This window comes from Daphnia magna, linkage group LG3 (assembly GCF_020631705.1).
Source record: "Daphnia magna isolate NIES linkage group LG3, ASM2063170v1.1, whole genome shotgun sequence".
Lineage (NCBI taxonomy): Eukaryota > Metazoa > Arthropoda > Branchiopoda > Diplostraca > Daphniidae > Daphnia > Daphnia magna.
Window position 1 is genome coordinate 13504718 of NC_059184.1, and position 21317 is coordinate 13526034.

At 40.4% G+C, this 21317-nt stretch overlaps 3 protein-coding genes, 3 long non-coding RNA genes and 1 other non-coding gene across 15 annotated transcripts; 5 read left to right on the forward strand and 2 right to left on the reverse strand.

The window, feature by feature from the left end:
• Nucleotides 1-33: 33 nt before the first annotated feature.
• On the forward strand, nt 34-106 carry Trnar-acg. The gene has a single exon. It is a non-coding gene; the product is annotated as a tRNA-Arg (tRNA).
• Nucleotides 107-215: 109 nt separating this feature from the next.
• LOC123470577 (transcription factor IIIB 90 kDa subunit-like) lies at nt 216-2355 on the forward strand. Of its 2 annotated transcripts, none has more exons than XM_045170979.1 (7): nt 216-431; nt 493-797; nt 877-1013; nt 1087-1179; nt 1236-1618; nt 1688-1784; nt 1859-2355. In XM_045170979.1, the coding sequence occupies exons 2-7, from the start codon at nt 499-501 to the stop codon at nt 2284-2286; spliced, it is 1437 nt and encodes a 478-aa protein (XP_045026914.1). In that variant the 5' UTR covers nt 216-431; nt 493-498; the 3' UTR covers nt 2287-2355. The 2 variants fall into 2 exon arrangements, with proteins under 2 accessions (XP_045026914.1, XP_045026913.1); XM_045170978.1 differs by having other exon boundaries at nt 217-431; nt 1075-1179.
• A 399-nt stretch (nt 2356-2754) lies between these two features.
• Nucleotides 2755-3302, reverse strand: LOC123470578. Its single transcript, XR_006644308.1, has 2 exons — nt 2953-3302; nt 2755-2895 (listed from the first exon to the last, which is right to left on the reverse strand). It is a non-coding gene; the product is annotated as an uncharacterized LOC123470578 (long non-coding RNA).
• Nucleotides 3303-4800: 1498 nt separating this feature from the next.
• On the forward strand, nt 4801-8039 carry LOC116918442 (transcription factor IIIB 90 kDa subunit-like). Of its 4 annotated transcripts, XM_045170977.1 has the most exons (11): nt 4801-5004; nt 5267-5368; nt 5447-5583; nt 5645-5749; nt 5805-6187; nt 6257-6353; nt 6428-6679; nt 6738-6950; nt 7020-7130; nt 7192-7381; nt 7446-8039. In XM_045170977.1, the coding sequence occupies exons 2-11, from the start codon at nt 5322-5324 to the stop codon at nt 7681-7683; spliced, it is 1773 nt and encodes a 590-aa protein (XP_045026912.1). In that variant the 5' UTR covers nt 4801-5004; nt 5267-5321; the 3' UTR covers nt 7684-8039. The 4 variants fall into 4 exon arrangements, with proteins under 4 accessions (XP_045026912.1, XP_032780051.2, XP_045026911.1 ...); XM_032924160.2 differs by lacking the exon at nt 4801-5004 and having other exon boundaries at nt 5069-5368; XM_045170976.1 differs by lacking the exon at nt 4801-5004 and having other exon boundaries at nt 5069-5368; nt 7020-7118.
• LOC116918445 lies at nt 6681-9103 on the reverse strand. Its single transcript, XR_004391526.2, has 2 exons — nt 9023-9103; nt 6681-8901 (listed from the first exon to the last, which is right to left on the reverse strand). It is a non-coding gene; the product is annotated as an uncharacterized LOC116918445 (long non-coding RNA).
• Nucleotides 9104-9190: 87 nt separating this feature from the next.
• Nucleotides 9191-16939, forward strand: LOC116918440 (F-actin-uncapping protein LRRC16A). The gene is given in 26 exon segments (XM_045170974.1): nt 9191-9410; nt 9593-9690; nt 9758-9868; nt 9941-10068; nt 10137-10311; nt 10381-10454; nt 10534-10698; nt 10776-10870; nt 11011-11052; nt 11285-11472; nt 11541-11618; nt 11689-11870; nt 11947-12241; nt 12303-12418; nt 12516-12653; nt 12787-13126; nt 13197-13574; nt 13648-13803; nt 13896-13913; nt 13995-14409; nt 14514-14784; nt 14865-15736; nt 15806-15916; nt 16101-16135; nt 16213-16330; nt 16333-16939. Coding segments are annotated over 26 exon segments (4734 nt in total). The 5' UTR covers nt 9191-9364; the 3' UTR covers nt 16422-16939.
• A 985-nt stretch (nt 16940-17924) lies between these two features.
• On the forward strand, nt 17925-19292 carry LOC123470579. 5 transcript variants are annotated; one of them, XR_006644313.1, is made up of 5 exons: nt 17926-18209; nt 18278-18444; nt 18514-18608; nt 18669-19026; nt 19110-19292. It is a non-coding gene; the product is annotated as an uncharacterized LOC123470579 (long non-coding RNA). The 5 variants fall into 5 exon arrangements; XR_006644310.1 differs by having other exon boundaries at nt 17931-18209; nt 18278-18405; XR_006644312.1 differs by having other exon boundaries at nt 17925-18209; nt 18514-19026.
• The last annotated feature ends 2025 nt before the right edge of the window (nt 19293-21317 follow it).

Here is a 21317-nt window from a genome sequence, read left to right on the forward strand (position 1 = left end):
ATAATTATTTTACGCAAAACTGTACGAATATACGGACGTGTGGCCCAATGGATAAGGCGCCTGCCTACGGAGCAGGAGATTCCAGGTTCGATCCCTGGCACGTTCATTTTTGCGCGGAACCAAAGTACTTTCAATTGGATACCGATACTAGATGTCACTGTGTTTAATGCAAATTTTTTCCGCCTTGAACGATATTCATCGAGTTCGTCTGCTAGGCAAGTCCTTTAGATCCTTCTGTCATATTTGCATAAGTGTCTCAGTTTCTCCTTATTTGATAGGCGAGTCTGGTTACTAAAAAGTTTTTGTAACATCTTTGAACCATTTTGTAAAAATTAACCCACGTGCAGCATGAAGTGTCAAGAAGAATAACTTTGAAAACAATATTCTAAGTTATCCTGAATGCTGGAGTAGAATCTCTACATTTATCCGAAGTAAATTTCAGCGAGTTCACGTTGTTTACATTGTACACGAGTAATTTTCTCTCTTTTATAGCTAAAAATGTCAAGCAGAGCTTGCCAAAATTGTGGTGGGACAGACATTGATGTCGATCAATCGAGAGGCATCGCAGTTTGTACAAACTGTGGTGTGGTCCTTGAAGAAAATTGCATTGTTTCTGAAGTGCAATTTGAAGAAAATGCTTATGGAGGTGCATCAGCCATTGGACAGTTTGTATCAAATGATAATCAAGGAGGCACAGGATTTATCAACAGCTACCGTGGAGGAAATGGGAAACAATCAAGAGAAATAACTATGAAGAGGGCCAGGGAGAAAATAACAACTATGGGACAACAATTAAAGTAAGTAGTAGTGAATCCTTCTGTAAAGATGAATTGTCATCTGAAATAAAATCCTTCTTGTCCTCCCATTCATTTGCAGCCTCAACCAACACTGTATAGATATGGCTGTAAACTTTTATGGTATGGCTCTGGCTCGTCGTTTGACAAATGGAAGAAAGTCTTCTCATGTTGTGGCTGCATGCATATATATAACTTGCCGAATGGAAGGGACTGCCCGTAAGGTTTATTAGATACATCACTGTCTTCATTCACTAACTAGGTAATGATTTATTCTTAGATCTTCTGATAGATATTGCAGATGTTATAGATATTGACGTTTACACACTTGGCCATAATTTCATGCAAATTGCGAAAGCATTTAACTTAAATATTCCATCAGTTGGTGAGTAGTACAGTTTTTTTATAAGAGATTTATTGTGTAACATATCATATCCTTAGATCCTTGCCTGTACGTCATGCGTTATGCTAATCGAATGAATTTCGGTGATAAAACACACGAGGTGTCCAGGACTGCCTTACGTCTTGTACAGCGGATGAAACGTGATTGGATTCACACTGGGCGACGGCCTTCTGGTCTTTGCGGAGCGGCATTACTGATTGCTGCTCGAATTCACGGCTTTAATCGAACAGTGCTCGATGTTATCAAAGAAGTCAAGGTCCACGAGAACACCGTACGCAAACGCATGCAAGAGTTTGGCGAAACCGCTTCAAGTAGTCTGACCTTAGAAGAGTTCATGCAAGTAGATCTGGAAGAAGAGCATGATCCTCCAGCCTTTCTTAAATCGCGTAAGAAAGACAGAAGTGACAAAGTCGAAGAAGAGGTAGTGCAAAGTGTTCTTTTTCCCAAAGCTTCTTTTACGTAACCATCTCTTAATAAAAAATTCTACCAGGCGACGGAAGAAATGGTTAAGCTAGAGGAAGAGATTAATCGGCAGATTGCTTTGAGTCTGGCAAAGAAACGAGGACCTTGGGCGAAATATTCAAAAGGTGTGTCACTCTTCACGTTTTGATAGTAGCAGTTTTAAATAAAACGTTTGACATTGTATTTTGTTTTGTTTCAGAGGCGCTTCAACAGCCAGTCTCTCCTGCTTCGTGTACCAGTGGAATAAGTAGTCCATCCGCGGACCCTGAGGTGGATGACGTTATTGCAGACATGACAATGACAGCCGTCAAGGAATGTCTGACTCCCACTGAAGTGGCCGCCGTAGAGGCGAACACCTTACCCACTGCCGGTACAACTGATCCCGGGGCAGACGAGTCTGCTTTAATGCCTCCTCCTGGTGCCACATATCTGCAACTGCGACATCATACCGTTGTCATTAATTTAAGAAATTCGCGTCGTCAGCAGCAAATAATTTTGTTTATGCCTTTGTTGAAGGAATATACTATTAGGCAGATGATGAATCTTCTTCAATACGTAAGTCAAGGCAGTAAAAAGATTAGGCTGAAATTAACTTCCTTCATGGAAGATTTAAATTTGAATCTTTGATAAAGATCTTTGTTATGATTCAAGTGATGAAATTTTTGTAAATTGAGAAATATACATGACATTCCATTACTTGTTGTCTGGCTTTCAATTTTGAGTTTAGATAAATATTTACAAAATATTACTCAAGATCTAGAAAATTAGCTTAGTTTCACTTAATTATATTTTACTTGCCTCAATTTGAAAACAGTTGTATTGAAGGTCGATTGCTTTACGCAGAATGCATTTACTTCACTTTCACTGTCTTCCCAGCCTTCATGTATGATACGAATTATTGGTCAAATCGAAACATGCAACCACATGAATGGATCCGATATCTTACTAGCAAATGCTTAGACCAAGTTCGTTCATAACCTGGAATCTTCTTAATGCAAAATTATAATTCCCTTCATACACAGCCTACTAAAGTTCCATACGAATAATCTTAATACTGACAATTTTTTAATGTAAAAATAACCCTGAAAGTATGCGTCAAGGAATGGTGTCAAGTTTAATGCAGTAACAATTGTACAAATATAATGGTCATCGTTTATTACTTTACAGCAAAAACGAAACAACGGGGAGACGAACTTATTCCTTGTCATCATCATCATCCTCTTCCTCATTGTTGATCTAATAAGTTTCATAATTAGTAATGAAGCTGACATTAAAAACAGTATTGTTACTTACATTGAAGTATCTGAGTTCAAAAGAGGTCTTAACCCCCTTTTCTATCAATGTTTTTTTTTAAAATAAATATTTCGCAGAACTACACAAGTCACTCGTAGCAGACGAAAAAATACATGAGTTGCTGCGTTTCACGATTTCAACAAATCTTAAAAAAGATGTCGAACAGCCCTATACAAAGAAGAAATGCACATTGTATGAAATTACAGGTTTGTTTTGCTATACCTATCGTACCGATTAACCTACATACGTTCCCTGTGCACAACTTTGAAGTCAATGGCTGATTATGGCAACCATATATCCGTCTAGTTTTGTTACAAAGGGCCTCGTTAAATTCCCCAGATTGCGTTTGTGCGTGATGCTTCCGTTTCGATAACCGATTAAAGGTTTAATGTCATCACTCCAGCTGTTTACCTTGTATTGATTATGACAGGTAAAAGAACGTTTACCTTTCAGGATTTCTAACACATCCTTATTTTTTTTTCATTTACTAATTGATGTTCTTAAACTTAAATGAAATCAAGAATAATTCGACCGATATTTTATTGAAACATAATCATTGGACAAAAAGGGAAGTCAATTTCCGCATCCTCTCCTACACCATTTCATTTTCATTGTCCGGGTCCGTCTCCGTCTCGTTTTCGACGTTAACAACTTTATTAAACTTTCGCCCGAGAATCGCTTTCTCCAGTGCTTTAACACAGGGCAACAACTGCCTTTGTTGCGATGGGAGTAAGTTACAGTCATCATCGTGTTCGTTGACTAATATCGTTGACAAAAAGAGGCACAGTTGTTGGCTGGAGTGCTTGATATCTGCATCGAAGCGTTTGATCAACCATTCGGCTGTGTCAGTTATCCAATCGTCGGGCACTCCTGGAACTCTTCTCTTGAAAATGGCAGCCATTAGTTGGATGGCGTTATTCTTCTTGTCAACGTCAGACAGTGTGTTGAGCTCTTTCACGATGATCTGGAACAGTCGGTGGCCAAGACTTTGTGTCCAGGAGGTCTGACTTTCAATCAGTCGATGAAAGAGATGGGCCAACAGGTGGGTCTTTGAAGGATCTTCTAGGGCTTTGTTGACAATGATTTGCGTCAAATCTGCTTCTATCAGGTCCCGCTCGAGTCCATGATGACCGACAAGCACTTTGATATCGTTGATCACATTATCCAACAGCTCCGGTTGATTTTCCGTCAACGAGTTCACGAGAAGGTTGATTTTGTTCCACCATTCGATTCGGGAAATGAGAGGTCGTGCATCCGCTTCGTTCAGGCCCTTCTTCGACAGAGAATCCATTACGGATTGTATGCTTTTTCCTTTGTCTGATTTCAGTTCTGGTAATCCTCCGAGTATCAGTTTGATTTTGGAGCGGTAGAAAATAAACCGACCAAACAAACACATACTGCATAAACCGATAAAAAGGAGGAGGGCGAAACATGAAAAGAGTATGGAAATGGCGAAGAAAAAGAACGTGAAAATGAAGCTGAAAAGGGAAGTTATTGCATTGAAAAACATTTTGATTCGAGGTTGTTTTTGAGCAGAATCAGTATAAATCGCTGTTCCGACCTATATGAGATTGCCGGCCATGCGACTCTTGGTAACCCCCAAAGCCAGCAGTTTAAGTCTTTCATTATTAACGACTGTATTGTTTTCCAGATTAAGATACGATTAAAGGAATGCCTTATTCAATTACCGACATATTTCAACTGAAATTATTGTTCAAACTTTGAAAAGACGATACGAAATATTTGTTTTTTTTTCAATCAAATCCTAGATGTCACTGTGTTTAATGCAAATTTTTTCCGCCTTGAACGATGTTCATCGAGTTCGTCTGCTAGGCAAGTCCTTTAGATCCTTCTGTCATATTTGCATAAGTGTCTCAGTTTCTCCTTATTTGATAGGCGAGTCTGGTTACTAAAAAGTTTTTGTAACTTCTTTGAACCATTTCGTAGATATTAACCCACGTGCAGCATGAAGTGTCAAGAAGAGTAACTTTGAAAACAATATTCTAAGTTATCCTGAATGCTGGAGTAGAATCTCTACATTGATCCGAAGTAAATTTCAGCGAGTTCACGTAGCTTACATTGTACACGAGTAATTTTCTCTCTTTTATAGCTTAAAAATGTCAAGCAGAGCTTGCCAAAACTGTGGTGGGACAGACATTGATGTCGATCAATCGAGAGGCATCGCAGTTTGTACAAACTGTGGTGTGGTCCTTGAAGAAAATTGCATTGTTTCTGAAGTGCAATTTGAAGAAAATGCTTATGGAGGTGCATCAGCCATTGGACAGTTTGTATCAAATGATAATCAAGGAGGCACAGGATTTATCAACAGCTACCGTGGAGGAAATGGGAAACAATCAAGGGAAATAACTATGAAGAGGGCCAGGGAGAAAATAACAACTATGGGACAACAATTAAAGTAAGTAGTAGTGAATCCTTCTGTAAAGATGAATTGTCATCTGAATAAAATCCTTCTTGTCCTCCCATTCATTTGCAGCCTCAACCAACACTGTATAGATATGGCTGTAAACTTTTACGGTATGGCTCTGGCTCGCCGTTTGACAAATGGCAGGAAGTCTTCTCATGTTGTGGCTGCATGCATATATATAACTTGCCGAATGGAAGGGACTGCCCGTAAGGTTTATTAGATACATCACTGTCTTCATTCACTAACTAGGTAATGATTTATTCTTAGATCTTCTGATAGATATTGCAGATGTTATAGATATTGACGTTTACACACTTGGCCATAATTTCATGCAAATTGCGAAAGCATTTAACTTAAATATTCCATCAGTTGGTGAGTAGTACACTTTTTTATAAGAGATTCATTGTGTAACATATCATATCCTTAGATCCTTGCCTGTACGTCATGCGTTATGCTAATCGAATGAATTTCGGTGATAAAACACACGAGGTGTCCAGGACTGCCTTACGTCTTGTACAGCGGATGAAACGTGATTGGATTCACACTGGTCGACGGCCTTCTGGTCTTTGCGGAGCGGCATTACTGATTGCTGCTCGAATTCACGGCTTTAATCGAACAGTGCTCGATGTTATCAAAGAAGTCAAGGTCCACGAGAACACCGTACGAAAACGCATGCAAGAGTTTGGCGAAACCGCTTCAAGTAGTCTGACCTTAGAAGAGTTCATGCAAGTAGATCTGGAAGAAGAGCATGATCCTCCAGCCTTTCTTAAATCGCGTAAGAAAGACAGAAGTGACAAAGTCGAAGAAGAGGTAGTGCAAAGTGTTCTTTTTCCCAAAGCTTCTTTTACGTAACCATCTCTTAATAAAAAATTCTACCAGGCGACGGAAGAAATGGTTAAGCTAGAGGAAGAGATTAATCGGCAGATTGCTTTGAGTCTGGCAAAGAAACGAGGACCTTGGGCGAAATATTCAAAAGGTGTGTCACTCTTCACGTTTTGATAGTAGCAGTTTTAAATAAAACGTTTGACATTGTATTTTGTTTTGTTTCAGAGGCGCTTCAACAGCCAGTCTCTCCTGCTTCGTGTACCAGTGGAATAAGTAGTCCATCCGCGGACCCTGAGGTGGATGACGTTATTGCAGACATGACAATGACAGCCGTCAAGGAATGTCTGACTCCCACTGAAGTGGCCGCCGTAGAGGCGAACACCTTACCCACTGCCGGTACAACTGATCCCGGGGCAGACGAGTCTGCTTTAATGCCTCCTCCTGGTGCCACATATCTGCAACTGCGACATCATCTCAGTATGAGCGATACATTTTTATTTATCTGAGCTGTTTTAGTTTTACACACTTTTTTCAGGGCCTTCACTAGCCAGCCTTGGTATTTTTTCTGGATCCGGGGAGAAGGAAGAGATCAGCAAAGAGGAGGCCGTTGCCTCCGATTCGGGAGAACTTGATTTGGAGGGAATTGATGACTCGGAGATGGATACATATATTAAAACAGAGGACGAGGCGAAGATGACTAGTGACATGTGGATGGCCCTGAATGGAGAATTTATGAAAGAGTTAGAAGGTTCGCAAAAAGTTTTTTTTTTTTTTTTGTTTGATTATTCACTGTCCTAACCGCGTTTACTCTTAACAGCAAAACAGAAAAGAAGAGCGGAAGAAGAGGAAGAAAAACAGAAAAGGGGCGAAAAGCGCAAACGTAAGGCCGCTCGGCGGCAACCGCAATCTTATTCAGGTGCCACCCCAGGTACGCCTTGATCTTTCTTTTCCTTGCTTCTCTCAGCTAATTCAATATCTTCTGTTTCCAGGCGAAGCGATCGGTAAAATGTTGGTTGGCAAGCGGATTTCCAACAAGATCAATTACGAAAAGTTGAAGGACTTGGATTTTTCTTTTGCCCCAACATCGTCCGTTTCCAATTCAGTTCCGTCGACATCGGCAGTTATTTCTGAACCGGCAGTAGAATCCGTTGTGCCATCTTCAACGTCAACTAGATCTGGGTATGCGAATGTGAATATTGATGTCTCGTTTCTACATTTCTTAATTTAATTATCGTTTGACCAGCGGAGCCAAAGTAAATTTGTCGGCTGTGAAGCCCAGAGGACCCACTGCCTTGAAATCCGAAACGAAGCCCCTGAAAGGGAAACTACAACCGCCTTCTCCAACGCCACCTCCTCCCCAACAGGAAGATGTATACGAGGAAGAGGAAGAAGAAGAAGAGGATGAAATACAGTCTGTTGGAAACCTACTCAATAGCTTTCATGGAGATGGAGGCTACGGTGGCGACTACGACGAATACTAGCCATTGTAGGATACCGTATAACAAACTGTACACACAATTATTGTTATTTTCTCACCACGTCAATTTTTCTCACCCTTTCATTTTGTTTCATCAGCCCTTTATTTAACCGTTGAATATGTGAATGTGCAAAACGAAAGTACCGTTGACAGCTTGACGGTTCCTTCCTCACTGCTGTTCTTCTCTTTAGTATTACTCACTAGAGGTCGAGCGGTTTTCTCTTTAAAAAAGGGGACCAATCTCTCACACGACACATCCCCACGCCCATTGACCGAAATTTTAGTATACAACCATTGGTACAGCTACCGTATACCCAATTGCGGTATCTAATAAAAGAAAAATGAAGTTTTTCTCCCTAACTTTAGGAACTAGAACATTGTCATTGTCCTAACGACTGATTGTTCTCCCTCAACATATCGCTGCCTCCCGCTGTTCTTGTACATAGAGCGCCACACGATCATTAATGTATCGTTTGCGTATGTACAAAGACCCTGCAGGTTTTTCTTTCTTTTTGTTTTTTCAACGCTCCACTTGTTAGCTGATTGTATGGTATGCGACGGTCGATAGAACTGGACTGCACCGACAAGTTTTCAGCACGGGAAACAAGTTCACGTTGACAGGTTATGTATCTACGATTCATAGCTACATCGATTTTTTTCTTAGTGCCGACAATCAGAAACGTGATCAAGATAAGCATCTCTAAAAATCGATGTTAATCACTAATAACGTACCATGCAACTTGATATGTAGAGACCCCATACCGTTATTTACGAGGAGAAAAACTTTCCTTTGTATTTCTATTTCTTCTCACGTGGTCTTCAAGTTATTCTCAGGCCGGAATGAATCGGGATTAAGAGAAAAAAGAATACTGCTGGCTCGAAACCTAGTCTCCCGTATACCATCAATATACAGTTGCTCAGGTCAACAGAACACATCGATAGTTTTTGGTTTAAAAAAAGACGAGTTGCATATTGGGCATGTGACACGAATACTGCATCGTATAACTTGTGTTTCTGTCATCTGTCAATGAGAGACAGCAATCTACTGTACACAAGGAACTCAATATGAATTCTTTCAATGAAGAAAGACGGTTGAACCACCACATCTTGATAGCAAAGAAAAAGCCAAGAAAAGTTAGACGGGGGTAGTGCAACGTGTCTACTGCAAACACTTGAGACCTTCGATTTTCTTTTCTCTTTTATAGTTTCACTGCATCATGTACTTCATACAGCAGAGTGCCACCCATTTTTTATGAGAATAAACATACTAAGACGGGGTTTTCCCACAATTTTTAAAGAATGTATAGCAAAATAATTATCTAATTTCGATTCATTTGACTTACTTTTCTTAGCGTAGGTTTGCCAGAAAAAGATTGGAAAAACAGATATCCTTCAGAGAAAGGACACCCACCCATGGTTCGAACGGGTCGCGTGGCTATAGCGCCACCTCAGCATTGTTAGTTACTAGTGCGTAGAATTGTCAAGTCTCCGAACAGAAGCAAAGCCCAGCAGAGCAGTAGTAGATGGCCAACGATGAGCGGAAGGAAGACACACAAAAGACCGCTGTCGATGAATTTATTCCAGCCAACTCGTTAGCCAGGGACTTGTTTGTTTTTTGTTTGTTTTTAAGCACGCACTTGTTTGGTTTCTGTGACGCTCCTCCGCGTTTGTAGAAAATCATCGAAATGGCCCTGGGTGATAAAAAGGATACCCTCACACAAGATATTCACGGTAAACGAACCGTTTAGTTTACGCTATTTCTGTATGGTTATGCACAAGCGGCTTTAATGTCAATGCTTGTGTGTATGCGTGTTTACCCCGTTAAATTGGGCGTATCCAGTTTGAGGATTGCACAACTTAATTGTTTATGAGAAAAATGGCAACAGAGAAATAATTGTTTCTCATTTTTACAGAGAGTGTCAGAAATGTACTTGGTAAACATGTCAAAATCACAGAAAGGAGGGCTGTTCGGATGGAAACCAAAGGAGATAAAATGGAAAATAGAATTCTTGTAAGCATTGCTTTTTAAATTGCTGCCGTGCTTGCCCATTGTTACATGCCATCTGTTGTTCCACCAGGTTTTTACTCCATGTCGACTATTTGTGTTTACTCCAAAAATTCCAACAAAGATTGATTTTAATCTCCATTACCTTGACTTGCAATCAATTGAAAGCAAGAAGCTGTCCCAGGTATGACCTGTTTTTTTCCATTTCTCTTTTCTTCTCTAATCTGCTAAACACTGACTGATTCTTGTATTCTAGCTTACCTTGTCAACAATGGACAAGGTATATTCCTTCCACACCCAAGAGGAACTGAACCAAACCTCTGATTCTCTAATCACTGCCATAGTCACTGCAATTAGTGACTTGTTTCCAGGGATTCCAATTGAGTAAATCTTTGATTATTATTGTGTATAGTTCACTTGCTAAATCATTTGTTTACTCTCACAAAACTCAGTCAAGTGGTACGACGTATTGAAGTTAGTCCGGTAGGTCGAATGGAGAACCTTTCCAATCTCCTTCGTGGTTCCAATAGCGAAACTGAATTAAGCATTCCGTGCGGAAACTTCTCTCGTCAATATGCTTGTATGTGTGATTACTACGGATTACCGTATCGAGAAGAAGTGGCTTGGGTAAAAATATTCAATTCATAACATATCCGTTCGATAGTATTTGCAAAGTTATTTTGAAAAATTTGTCAGGACGTGGATACGATCTACATGTCACACAACTCGAAAGAGTTGAATCTTCGAGATTTTGACCATTTAGATCCCAAGTGAGCTTTTTTTTTTTTAATTTCGTTTGATCTAAAAAATAAAACACTTTCTCACGTAATGAATTTATTTAATTCTTAGGGATTTAATTCCTATCATCGCCGCCTTGGAGCTCAATTCCTTTTTTCTGCAGTTCCGTTGCAGTCACTTGAAGCTGTCACACGAGTGCTCGGAACGACTCTTGGCCGTGCTTAAGAAATCGACCACTCTCGAAGAGATCTATGTTGACAATGCTGGCTTCAAAGGGTACTCGAATAGTAATCCTTCGTAATCAATTCATGAGCTCAATAAATAATTGTTTCCCCTTCTCCTGTTCTCTCCAGGGATTTTGCCAACAAGCTTAGCATGGCTATCATATCGAATTCAAACAGCTCACTTCACGGGATCGACTTGTCGCACAATCTCATCGAAGATCGTGGTACGCATACACTTCACGTCTGTTATTTTGCCTTTCTCTTTTTGGCTGTTTTAACAATTTTATTTATTTATTTATTTTTTCATTTTCTTGATTTAATTTTGTTTTCTCTTTCATGCACAATTTATATGCCTTGCATGCAGGCATTACTAGCCTATGCGGTTTCCTGGCCAAAGCTAGACAAGGTCAAAGATTTCCTAGATAAGCCTCTGTGTGGCTTGCTTCTTTTCGTTCCTAATTCTTTGCTTGAATTTGTCGTTGAAAATAATGTCTATCGTGCGTCACGCCTTTTTTACACATGGCTGTGTTTGTGTTCGTTTTTTGTGTGACTGAAGAACGGAATGAGTTTTTGGTACACAATGACTCACTCTATTCAGGTTCATCTTATTTACGCTCTACCCGATTCACGTTTTACAGGCGCCACACATCTCAGTTCGTCACTGTCGAAAGCTCACCGTGGTCTAGTGAAGCTCTCGCTTTCCCACTGCGGGCTAACGGGGAAAGGCGTGGCTCAAATAGGGCATGCTCTTGTCCTCAACAAATGCATGGCTTCGTCCTTGCAACATCTAGATTTGAGCAATAATGTGGCCAAAGATGACATCAATGTAAGGAAACAAGTTGTAAACCAATATGCGTTGTACAATGATCGAGCAAATTTTTTCCCATTTTATAGACGATTTGTAGCTTTCTTGCCCAACCGAATGTGCTGACATTTCTAAATTTATCAAGCACTGACATCGCACTAGAACCGGTAAACAGCTACTCACGCTATTATTTTATCAAATGACGACATTTTTATTTCAATTCAATGATGCATATAGATATTTGGTGCTCTATTACGAGGAGGAACCACTTATCTTCGTCATTTAGATTTATCGAAAAACTATTTCTCTACAAAGAAGGGCAAAGAACTGCCACCATCCTTCAAGCAGTACTTCACTTCCGCTCTGGCTTTACGGACCATTATCCTTTCTCATTGTAAAATTACGCCAGAAGCATTAAAGTAAGTTAACTTGGTCGTTATTAAAACATCCTTTTATGCTATGACTAATCCGATGGACCTGCTTCCTGATCTTTAGGAATCTTCTCCTTGGTCTGGCGTGCAACGAGTCCATCGATAATGTCACGTTAGATCTGAGCAATAACATATTAGGCAATGGTGGATGCCACGTTCTTGAGTCATGCATTCATGGTGTTCGGTGTGTCTCGACTTTGGACATAAGCGACAACGGGATTGATGTGGAGATGGCTGGAGTCTTACTCTCAATCAGTCGGAATAAGTCCATGAAGAAGCTGATCCTCAATAAAAACTTCCAAAACATGAAATCAAAACATGCTACCACCGTCATCGATGCCTTCGTGCATCTCTTGCAGGTCAGCTCCATATATTTAACTGTTTATGCTAAGTCGTTTAAAAAATTGGGTTTATGAACAGGAAGAGGACTGCGTTATTGAGGCATTAAGTTTGGTGGATTGCAAGTTGAAGAGTGAACTGTATAGTTTAATCAACGCAGTTGGAAGTAATCAATCGTTGCAGCATCTTGACCTTAAGTATTTCAGCATTTTAATTCTTAATTATTTATTTATTTTTAATTATTTTGGTGGATAGTCTTAAATACATTTATTTGTATCTTTTTTCCACTTATAGCGGTAATTACATGGGTGATCCAGGCGCTCGTCTCCTCTCCAAAGCCTTACAGATCAATACGTCCCTAAAAGCGCTATCGATTGACCGCAATAGCATCACCGTCCATGGTTACAGTGATATCGCCTACGCACTAGAAAGGTAAAGCAATCCGATTTACTTGAGCAACACATTAGCACCTCCATGAAAATATACATCTCTCCTCCACCTCCCCTTTTTTTTGTTTTTGGTTGACATTGTCCTTACCTTCTGCTTTGTTCTATTTCCTTCATAGTAACCGGACTCTGAGGTGTCTATCCTACCCGCTGCACGACATAATGGTAGCCGCTAAGACGGGCACTGACAAAGTCGACATTCTTTGGAAGCAAATACAGGAAGCATTACAGCGCAACATGTCGCTTATTGGTCCCTCGCCCAACGGGACTTCGGCTTCCGTCCGTTCGCATCAAAAGGGTGAAACAACGCATAATACTTCTCAGAATCAGCTGTTGGATCGGCTTATCATTCAAGTGAATGAGGCCATTCGTACCCTCCAGAGGCAGGGCAGTGAGGGTAGGGCGGGTGATATCGAAATCGCGCGAAATCTGCTAGTCGACGCCCACTCCGCAAAAGAGGTAGTGTTTGAACAACATCAAACGTCATGCAATCGTGAAATCTCTAAAATTACCGATTCTTTTCTGTCAGCTTCTCGGAAAACTTGTGTCCAGCGTTGAAGTGGCTCAGGATAACATATCTTTGAGTTCGGCGACGAAGCCAATGGTCGAAGAGCTACAGGCATTGCTTACCTCTCACTTACAAAGCATCGGCGATAATTTGTGGCATTGCGCTCTTCAGCACTGTAACACTGTCATGAGCAATTCGTGCGTCTCTGATCAGCTAAGAAAATCGATCGAGAGCCAATCCTTTTTTCCCGTCAGCGTAATCCGGAAAGCCGTGATGGAGAACGCCACTTTACAGTTGACGGAGAAGTTTGACGAGTTATCGACAGCACTCTGCCGTACAGTCTCTGAAAACGTCATGGATGAAGTTGTTCAATCTTTGACGAACATCTTTAAAACCCTGGTATCATCTTTTATTATCTGACATTCTTATCAACCTTGGATTGTTTGATTAACGTAATATTATATCGTTTGAGGCGGGAGATTCCAACGTCACCCTAGATTGTAAAAAACGTTCGTCCACGCCAGATGTACTCAAATCCCGAACACGAATCAACTCAGAAATGAACACCCAACGTGGCGAAGATGAATCTGAAGACACGATCGATCAACAATCGGATCGCTCTCCAGTGGTAAGTTTTCTCTCTTCACTTTTCGTCATTTACGAATCTCCATAACATTTCTAACTAACGTGTAAACTCAAAACTTGAACGCTTCTAATAAGTTGGAATACCTCAATCTCGTAAGTGGTTGCATGGCTTGACTTTCTCAAAAGCTCCCTTGTGTAATTAGTTTTTAATCAGACCAATCTATTACTTAACAGGCAACACCAGTGGCAAGCAAACGAAGGAATCTGTTGAGTCGAAAATTGCGACCAAAGTCGACGGTTGGCATGGGTCAAGGTGCTTCTGCTGATGACATTCCTGATCTCGTTCCCCCGTTGAATGAGCAACTCTCTGGCATTCATCACCAGGGTGAAGATCCCGACGCAAATGAAGAAGAGCCCGGTGTCAATGTCGACGAATCTCAGGCCGATGTCTCCAGAAAGTCGGCTCCCTTAAAACATTTGGGTTTAAGCCGCCCCAAAAAACCTAAAACTCGGTTGCCTACTCGAAGCGCCGCCACTTTGCGCGTCGGCAATTCAGAGACCGCGTCGCAAGAAAGCTTGGACGTAGAAGGAGATCTTAGCCAAGGGCTGGACACGTTTTTTCACACGACTACAATGGCAACCACAACAGGTGACGATAATGATAACAAACATACTTTTCAAAGCTAATCAGTCTTTGCTCATTATTTTATTTCACTACTATTTTTTTATTTTATTTTTTTTTTACTGCAACAGGCGGTAGCAGCGTAAGTTTAGGTAGTAGCCGGATGCGAGGTAGTTTGGGCAGTGTCAGTAGCGCCGAATTGGGTTCGCCCTCATTAGAAAGCATGTCGGCCGAAAGCAGCCCGATGCACCGTTCTGTGGCTGGTGACAAATTAGGCGAGGAGGTTGGCAGCAGTAGCAGGGAGGAGCTCACTCTCGATGAAGACGCTGTCAAATCAAAGGAGAAACGTAAGAGCGAGGATGATTTGTCCTCGGTAACTAAGGAGAAGCGAAAAGATTCTGGGTAAATTATTTGCTAATTGGCAAACATTTTTGAATGGGTTTATAATGGCTGTCGTTGTTATTCTCATCGTTTCCTCCCAGCCGTGGAATGGGAGTTAGATTGTTGTCTTCCATATTCGGGAAAAATCCGAGTCCCTCTCCGACGGGCGATGGTTCGCCGTCGCCAGCACCAAGCAAATCTCCTGTGGCGAAAACCAAACTCGCATCGGTGACAAAGGAGCCAGAATCTGAATCAAAGCCAGTTGAAGATGAAGCTGAACCTGCTGTGCCCAAACGATCTGCTGTTCCATCCAAATTGGGTATCGGTGTCGGAGGCAATGTCCTTGCCGAGATGAAAGCCAGACAGGAGCGCCGAATATCTGGCATACTGCACAAGCAGAATTCCGAAGAGTCTGATTTCTCCGAGCGAGGCATGGAAAAACCGGAGCCTAATAAAGCCAATAATTTGTCACCGAATCCTCTCGGGGGAATCAGACTGCGACCAACTCCTCACACGCCAGAAGAACAGGAGCCACCGAAATTGCCCGAAAGAAATAATGTTCGATTTATTCGACCAATAGGGCTAGAGGAAGTGGAATCAGACCGAAACAAACCAGCCAACCCACTAACCGGCTTCCGGCTCCGCCATAGAGGTGGTGCCGATGAACCCGAAACGGCCAAATTAGAGGATAAATCGAATGCGTTAAATCAGATAAGATTGAGGGCTACCAGTACGGTGGTGGACGATTCACCGTCACCCGATCCATCGGGCGACGCAAAAGCTAATCCGCTAAGTGGAGTACGATTACGTTCTACTGGAATCAACGTGACAGATCCGCTCAAATCGCCCAATAATGGCGATTCTAACGCAGAAAACAAGAGTGATTCTAGGAACTCTCTGACTAAATTAAAGCCTCCTCCCCTAGCCCCCAAGCCTAGACCTTGGTCAATCGTCGGCTCTGACAAGAAAACCGGTAACTTGGATCAACTCTAAACTATTTAATTTATGAAATGTCATTAAATTTATTTAATCTTGTTAATAGACGACATTGATGCAGCCGATGCTGCAAAAGAAAATGACGCAAAAGAGGCTGTGAAGCCGAGCAAAGTTCGAGCCATGGCAGCAGCCGTCAATTTTAACAATTCAGGCTCTGGTAAGTTGGGGAGAATGTGATGTGCATAGGTTTCCTTAGTTTACCTGGTTTCTGCATGCTTAGCATAGTTTAGTTAGTCTCTCTTTATTTCCCTAAATTCCGTTGATTTTTAGTGCACGATTTTCTTTATTTTATACTCGAACCTTTTTTGTTTTCTCCTTGTCCCATCTTCACCTTTCATTAGATGTTGTCCGCCGTAGCAACAAACATTCGCATGAGGTAAATTCTTTGAATGTTTCATTCCTGTTGCACGCGTTTGCGGCTCGATCATTAATAACATTCCTTTACTTGCTAAGGAACAGGACGGACTTCCAGTTGAATTCTTGGAGTCCAAAGACGGTGAAGTGGAACAAGCATATGGACAAGATTCTCTGAGTTCCATTGCGTTCCTCACTAACCAACAGGCTACGCTTCCCAACAACAACAACAGCCTTTGATTTCCCAGCAATCCCCAGCGTCTTTGATTTTAAACAACTTTTCACTAGAAGACGCCGTCGACGTGTAAGGCAATCAATTGATCATGACGATGGACCATTCAATCAATAGGTTGACAGCTTTGCCAATTGATGATGTCGGCACTCCGTTGCTGTGATCTATCTTCTTACCATATATATTCGCATTCATATTTTAATCTATATATCAACCGTATTTGTCGAAATTCAGTCGTGTGATTTCTTCATCCTCTTTTAGATTCTCTTGTTTTCTTACCTCCTCTTTAAGCCAAGTCGATACATCGATTCAAATTCCAACCTGCCCCCATGAAAAACCTTTCGTATTACTTCACGAAAGTATCGAACATATTGATAGTGAGTGCACAATGATTTCGACATACCGTTGTCCACCGTATTTTTTTTTCCAACATGTTAATTCTTTTTCGTTTGTATCTTGACTGTGTCATATCGTCTTGTCTTTTTTCTCCCGTTTCTGTGACCTTTTTCCCCAGGGAATTTCTTTTTAAAAACAAACATGTTTATTTTATCATCGTGTAATGATTGCATACACATCAGAGTCATTGTCTTAGAATGGTGGGGCTATTATTTCAGTTCATTAGTAGCCGCCTTCTCATTTTCGTCAAAATCTACAAAAATCGATATCTCTTAGAATTTAAAAAAGACACGCACACGTTTTATTCAAAATTTAACAATGATTCCGGCTGGAGCATTAGTTTTCCCGTTAATTATGTCGTTTTTTTTAATAAAACGCAAGCGTAGTAGTTGCTCTTGAATCGCGGAAACCGTACATACTCTGATTACACTCAACGGCTCCCGCTGTTCGCGAAGTTTTCTATAGCCTTGGAAAAAGAAGAATCACACAGTATAATCAAAACTGACCGCTAATAATAATTTCGATTAGGTAAATGGTTTCCTCGTTAAATTAGCTGATTTTAAAATAAACGAAAATTAAGTACTGTTACCACCCCAACTTTATATTTTGTTGTTTACGTTAAGTTAAAAAAATATATATATAAGGCCAATTGGAAAATTACCTTGATTTCCGCAATTAACATTCAATTCTGAATTGAAATAATGTATTTTAAGCGAAAGTTGAAATTTGGGCAAAAATGGAAAAGTGGGAAGGGTATAGCCTTCCCACTTTTGTCAAAATCTGCGAAAAACGACATCTCATGGAATTCGACAAAAATCACACGGTATAATCCAAATTAAACGTTGATTTCGATTAAGTTGTTGGTTTTCTCGTTAAACCATCTGTTAAAAAAACTAAAACAAAGTGCTGCCCTTTTAAAAACTTAGTTTTTGGGTTTTTCTGATTCCAAGTGTTTGCTTGTTGCTACTCTGGTTCCGTTTCATCCAAAAATCGATTAGTTGAGTGGAAAACTAATATTTTATTCGGAATCAGCTTCTGATTTTGGTTGTAATAGGTAAAGTTTTATTCAATTCCAAGTCAAAATTCTAAGCCGATTTTTTGTACAATAAGTCGGGCTTAAAATGTCGTGCTTGATTATAATCAAGTAAAAGTAGATATGTTATCAATAGATGGCTACACCTTTTAGTGGATCGTCTGCAGTAGGAATTCATGGTTCATCAGATGTGGCCTAGTTGTTAGGGATTCGAGACGTGTTCACTGGGGGGATAGTAAATGTTCAGTGCGTTTGGTAGAATGAAACAACACATGACCAATTACGTTAGATCAATTTTTCCCACAAGTGGAGATTTATTCCACAATATTCAGCTTTCCAGGCAGACACCCATCCACAGAGCCATGGGTGATATATGATATTCACAGTGGGCATGACTGTGCTGTAAATTAGTATCACTTTTACAAACCCAAACAGGTATAACAAAAATGGAATTTTTTAAAATATAAAGAATTATGTTGCTTCTTTGCTTCATTGGTCAGCAGGTTTAGATCACATGTCTAACTGTGAAAGAGATCATGTGTCTGTCAACGAAGAAGGCTCTCTCTGTTTGCGCCATCAGACCTCCCCAGTGTGTCATTCTGATGCAGAGCTCTTGAAATGAAGTTGAAAGGTTTGAACCATCTCAGGCCAAAGCTCAAGCTCTAGCTTTGTTGGTTTTTTCTGCCTGTAAACCCATAATTACAACTAATTGAAATGCATTTTATTGTCTTGTTTGCAGAGGTATTAGAAAAGTGGTCGCCTTTTGGTTAGAGTTTCTTCGCCGTCCGGTGCATCAATCGGAATGATGTTCACTTCCTCGACGTCACTGCTCACGTAATTTAATAACTTTGTTCTTCGAAAAAAGTTGTACTACTAATCTTAAATTTTTCAAAGAAAACTTTGGTGCGTTATTCTTATGCCGAGGTTGTATCGACCTTTAAAGGCAAATCGGAAGAGGGTATTCTTTTCCTTGACATAAAGAACGGAAATTTTATGCATTAGCAAGTCATCCGCATCCAAACATATTAAACGCACGAGGTATTCCGCCTCGTTCGGCAACTTACCATCCAGCAACGCATCCATCAACATAATGTATTATAGAGGAAAGTAATGACCAAATGCCGACTGGACGATTTCCATGCAAGATGAATGTTAAAATCCAAGGAGATCTGGTGAGGAGGATGCAACGGACTATGTCATGTCAAACCATTAGCTGAATACAATGAATACTTTCAGTTCTCCAGAACGAGAGGTAAGGAAGGATTGCACGAATTTTATTGAATACATATGTATAGACAATCGTTTATATGTTGATTAATGTTTCGTTTGCTTTAGGCCAACATAGGTAAATAATTGTACTGAATCAAAAGAGGTACATACTTGAACGAGTTTTTAAAACGATAACAACTGGAAGTGCATGTGGAAATTTCAATGGACGCTACCTGCACGTTACCTGAACGTTACTTTTAGTCGCTGATTCATCTCGAAGATAAAATATTAAAATTTTTATAAATTCAAGTGCATATCTGGGCTCCCTTCTTTTCTGTGGCCCTGTTTCCCCTTGACTCGTAATAAGCCCGTAGGGGGTCATGCCCCTACTGTGATCAGCAGTAAAGGTTGTGAGTGCGCTGTCCGGAAAGGGGACGTGGGGGTCCTCAAGTTCTATGAGATCATTGGAGGGCGAAGAGGCTACCCACAAATCCGAATAACGGTTAATCGCTCACGTAAAAACTTGTCCGAAACCTTCCATCCTTTTCCGGCTTCTCTTAGCCACGCCCCGGGTAATCTCCCCGGGGATTCGGTTTAATTGAGGTAGGGGTTCACCCCCTACCTTGTTTACTTTAAAAGTTATATTTCAATACAAAATTGTTCAAACAAAATTTTCAAAATTTTTTTTTTTCTGGCATGTTAATTAGTATTTCTTCTTGGGCGAAGCACTTGACCTATTACGAATTATCTGAAGTACGTATGTATCTTCTTGAAACTTCCTTTGAGTAGGTGGATTTACCTGTTTACCCATACAGACTAGGTTATATGATTTTTATTTCTCTCACAATTTTCTGTTGACCTAGTTTATTTATGTATACACTGTTTGAAAGTGCCATTTTAACATTTGATTGTAATCGGAATAATTCATAAATTTTTTCAACTAGACTCGCTAAGGAATCGAACCTTTACTTTACAGCGTGCCTTGCCGATGCTCAACCATAGAGCCATGAGTCACATTAGTATTTTTACTGTTTCGCTTTGTCATTTGAGGTATGTGTGCCTTTAGGTGTAAATATACATAGGCTATATACACTTAAAATTATTAGATTTTGAACAGGTTTGCTATGTGTTGTTTCATAATGCTTGTATTAATTTTCTTTTCACATACTACTAATAAAACTACCTGCAGTCAAACAAGACAGTAGCCCTAGCCATTTACTCCACGGGCATTTTGACAACCCACAAACAAAACAAAATAATAATAATGCAGCATTTACTGCAGCAGCCAAATATTTGCCCGTCTGCAGCAGTTTTTCCAAAAGTATCCGCATCGATTAGGCACTTTTACTGATACAAGCTGAGAATCTCAGCTACTTGATACAGCCATGGATTACAGTATTGGAATTCACACGTGTGCATCAACTGGTCAAGGCATGTGAGGCATACCGCAAAAGCCAACTGATGAACTACGAGTGAACTTGAGTAGTAGTTAACGCACTTGATGGTGTTTTACAGTCCATGGGTTGATAGACAAATTCTAATCGTCATGGACGCAAACGAAGTATGCAAACCGATTGAACTCCATTAAAAAAGACGTCAACTAGCGGCGTGCAAGACTGCACAGCGTTATAAACTTCTAATAATAATAATTTTTTACTCATGGTTTACCTGTAGATGGGAAAATTTGTTAATGCGCATTAACACCCTTTTAATCGGTGGGTGTAAAACTCGAAAGAATCTCGTACACTTGAACAAGAATCACAGCAAAAATTGATTCTTTTTCTAAAAGAATCACAAAACCACAATTTGCAGTAAGAATTACATAGTTTTGGCAAGAACATCATGATTCTTTGGTCCAAGAATCACTTTTTGATCCGAGAATCAGTCGTTTTTCTAGAATCTCGTAAACCTTGCCAAAAATTTTTACACCCCCTGCTTTTAATGATGGCAAGGCATGATGCATTTGTGTTTACGGCTGTCAATTTGGGTTGGCAACGTTCGGATAAAACTGCTGCTGTACACAGTATAAAACATTAATAGTATTCATCAAACATCGTTGAATTTACGCATCGGAATTAATTTAACATCATACTGTGCGTAAACGCCTTACTTTGTTCAACGTCGCTGGGAAGTAGCAATCCCAGTATCGAGCTTGGAGGTTCCCATCGATTTAGGTCTCCGACCTATAAACGCTCCTCCATCGCCACTGATAACACCGGGGTGACGAATGTCACGAGGGGTTTCCACGGGTATTTTTCACTTGTCGGGTTTCTACGGGTATTTTTCGCTTGTCGTAACAGGTTATTTGGTTCGATACGTAGTTAAAATGAACGT

What these genes read in the sequence shown, in the direction of transcription:
- LOC123470577 (XM_045170978.1), top strand. Translation starts at nt 499, where the DNA reads ATGTCAAGCAGAGCTTGCCAAAATTGTGGTGGGACAGACATTGATGTC. An exon ending in ACTATGGGACAACAATTAAA is followed by an intron (nt 798 to 876) that starts GTAAGTAGTAGT and finishes ATTCATTTGCAG; the next exon opens with CCTCAACCAACACTGTATAG. An exon ending in TTGGGCGAAATATTCAAAAG is followed by an intron (nt 1,785 to 1,858) that starts GTGTGTCACTCT and finishes GTTTTGTTTCAG; the next exon opens with AGGCGCTTCAACAGCCAGTC.
- LOC116918442 (XM_032924160.2), top strand. Translation starts at nt 5,070, where the DNA reads ATGTCAAGCAGAGCTTGCCAAAACTGTGGTGGGACAGACATTGATGTC. An exon ending in CCGAATGGAAGGGACTGCCC is followed by an intron (nt 5,584 to 5,644) that starts GTAAGGTTTATT and finishes ATTTATTCTTAG; the next exon opens with ATCTTCTGATAGATATTGCA. An exon ending in ATTTATGAAAGAGTTAGAAG is followed by an intron (nt 6,951 to 7,019) that starts GTTCGCAAAAAG and finishes TACTCTTAACAG; the next exon opens with CAAAACAGAAAAGAAGAGCG.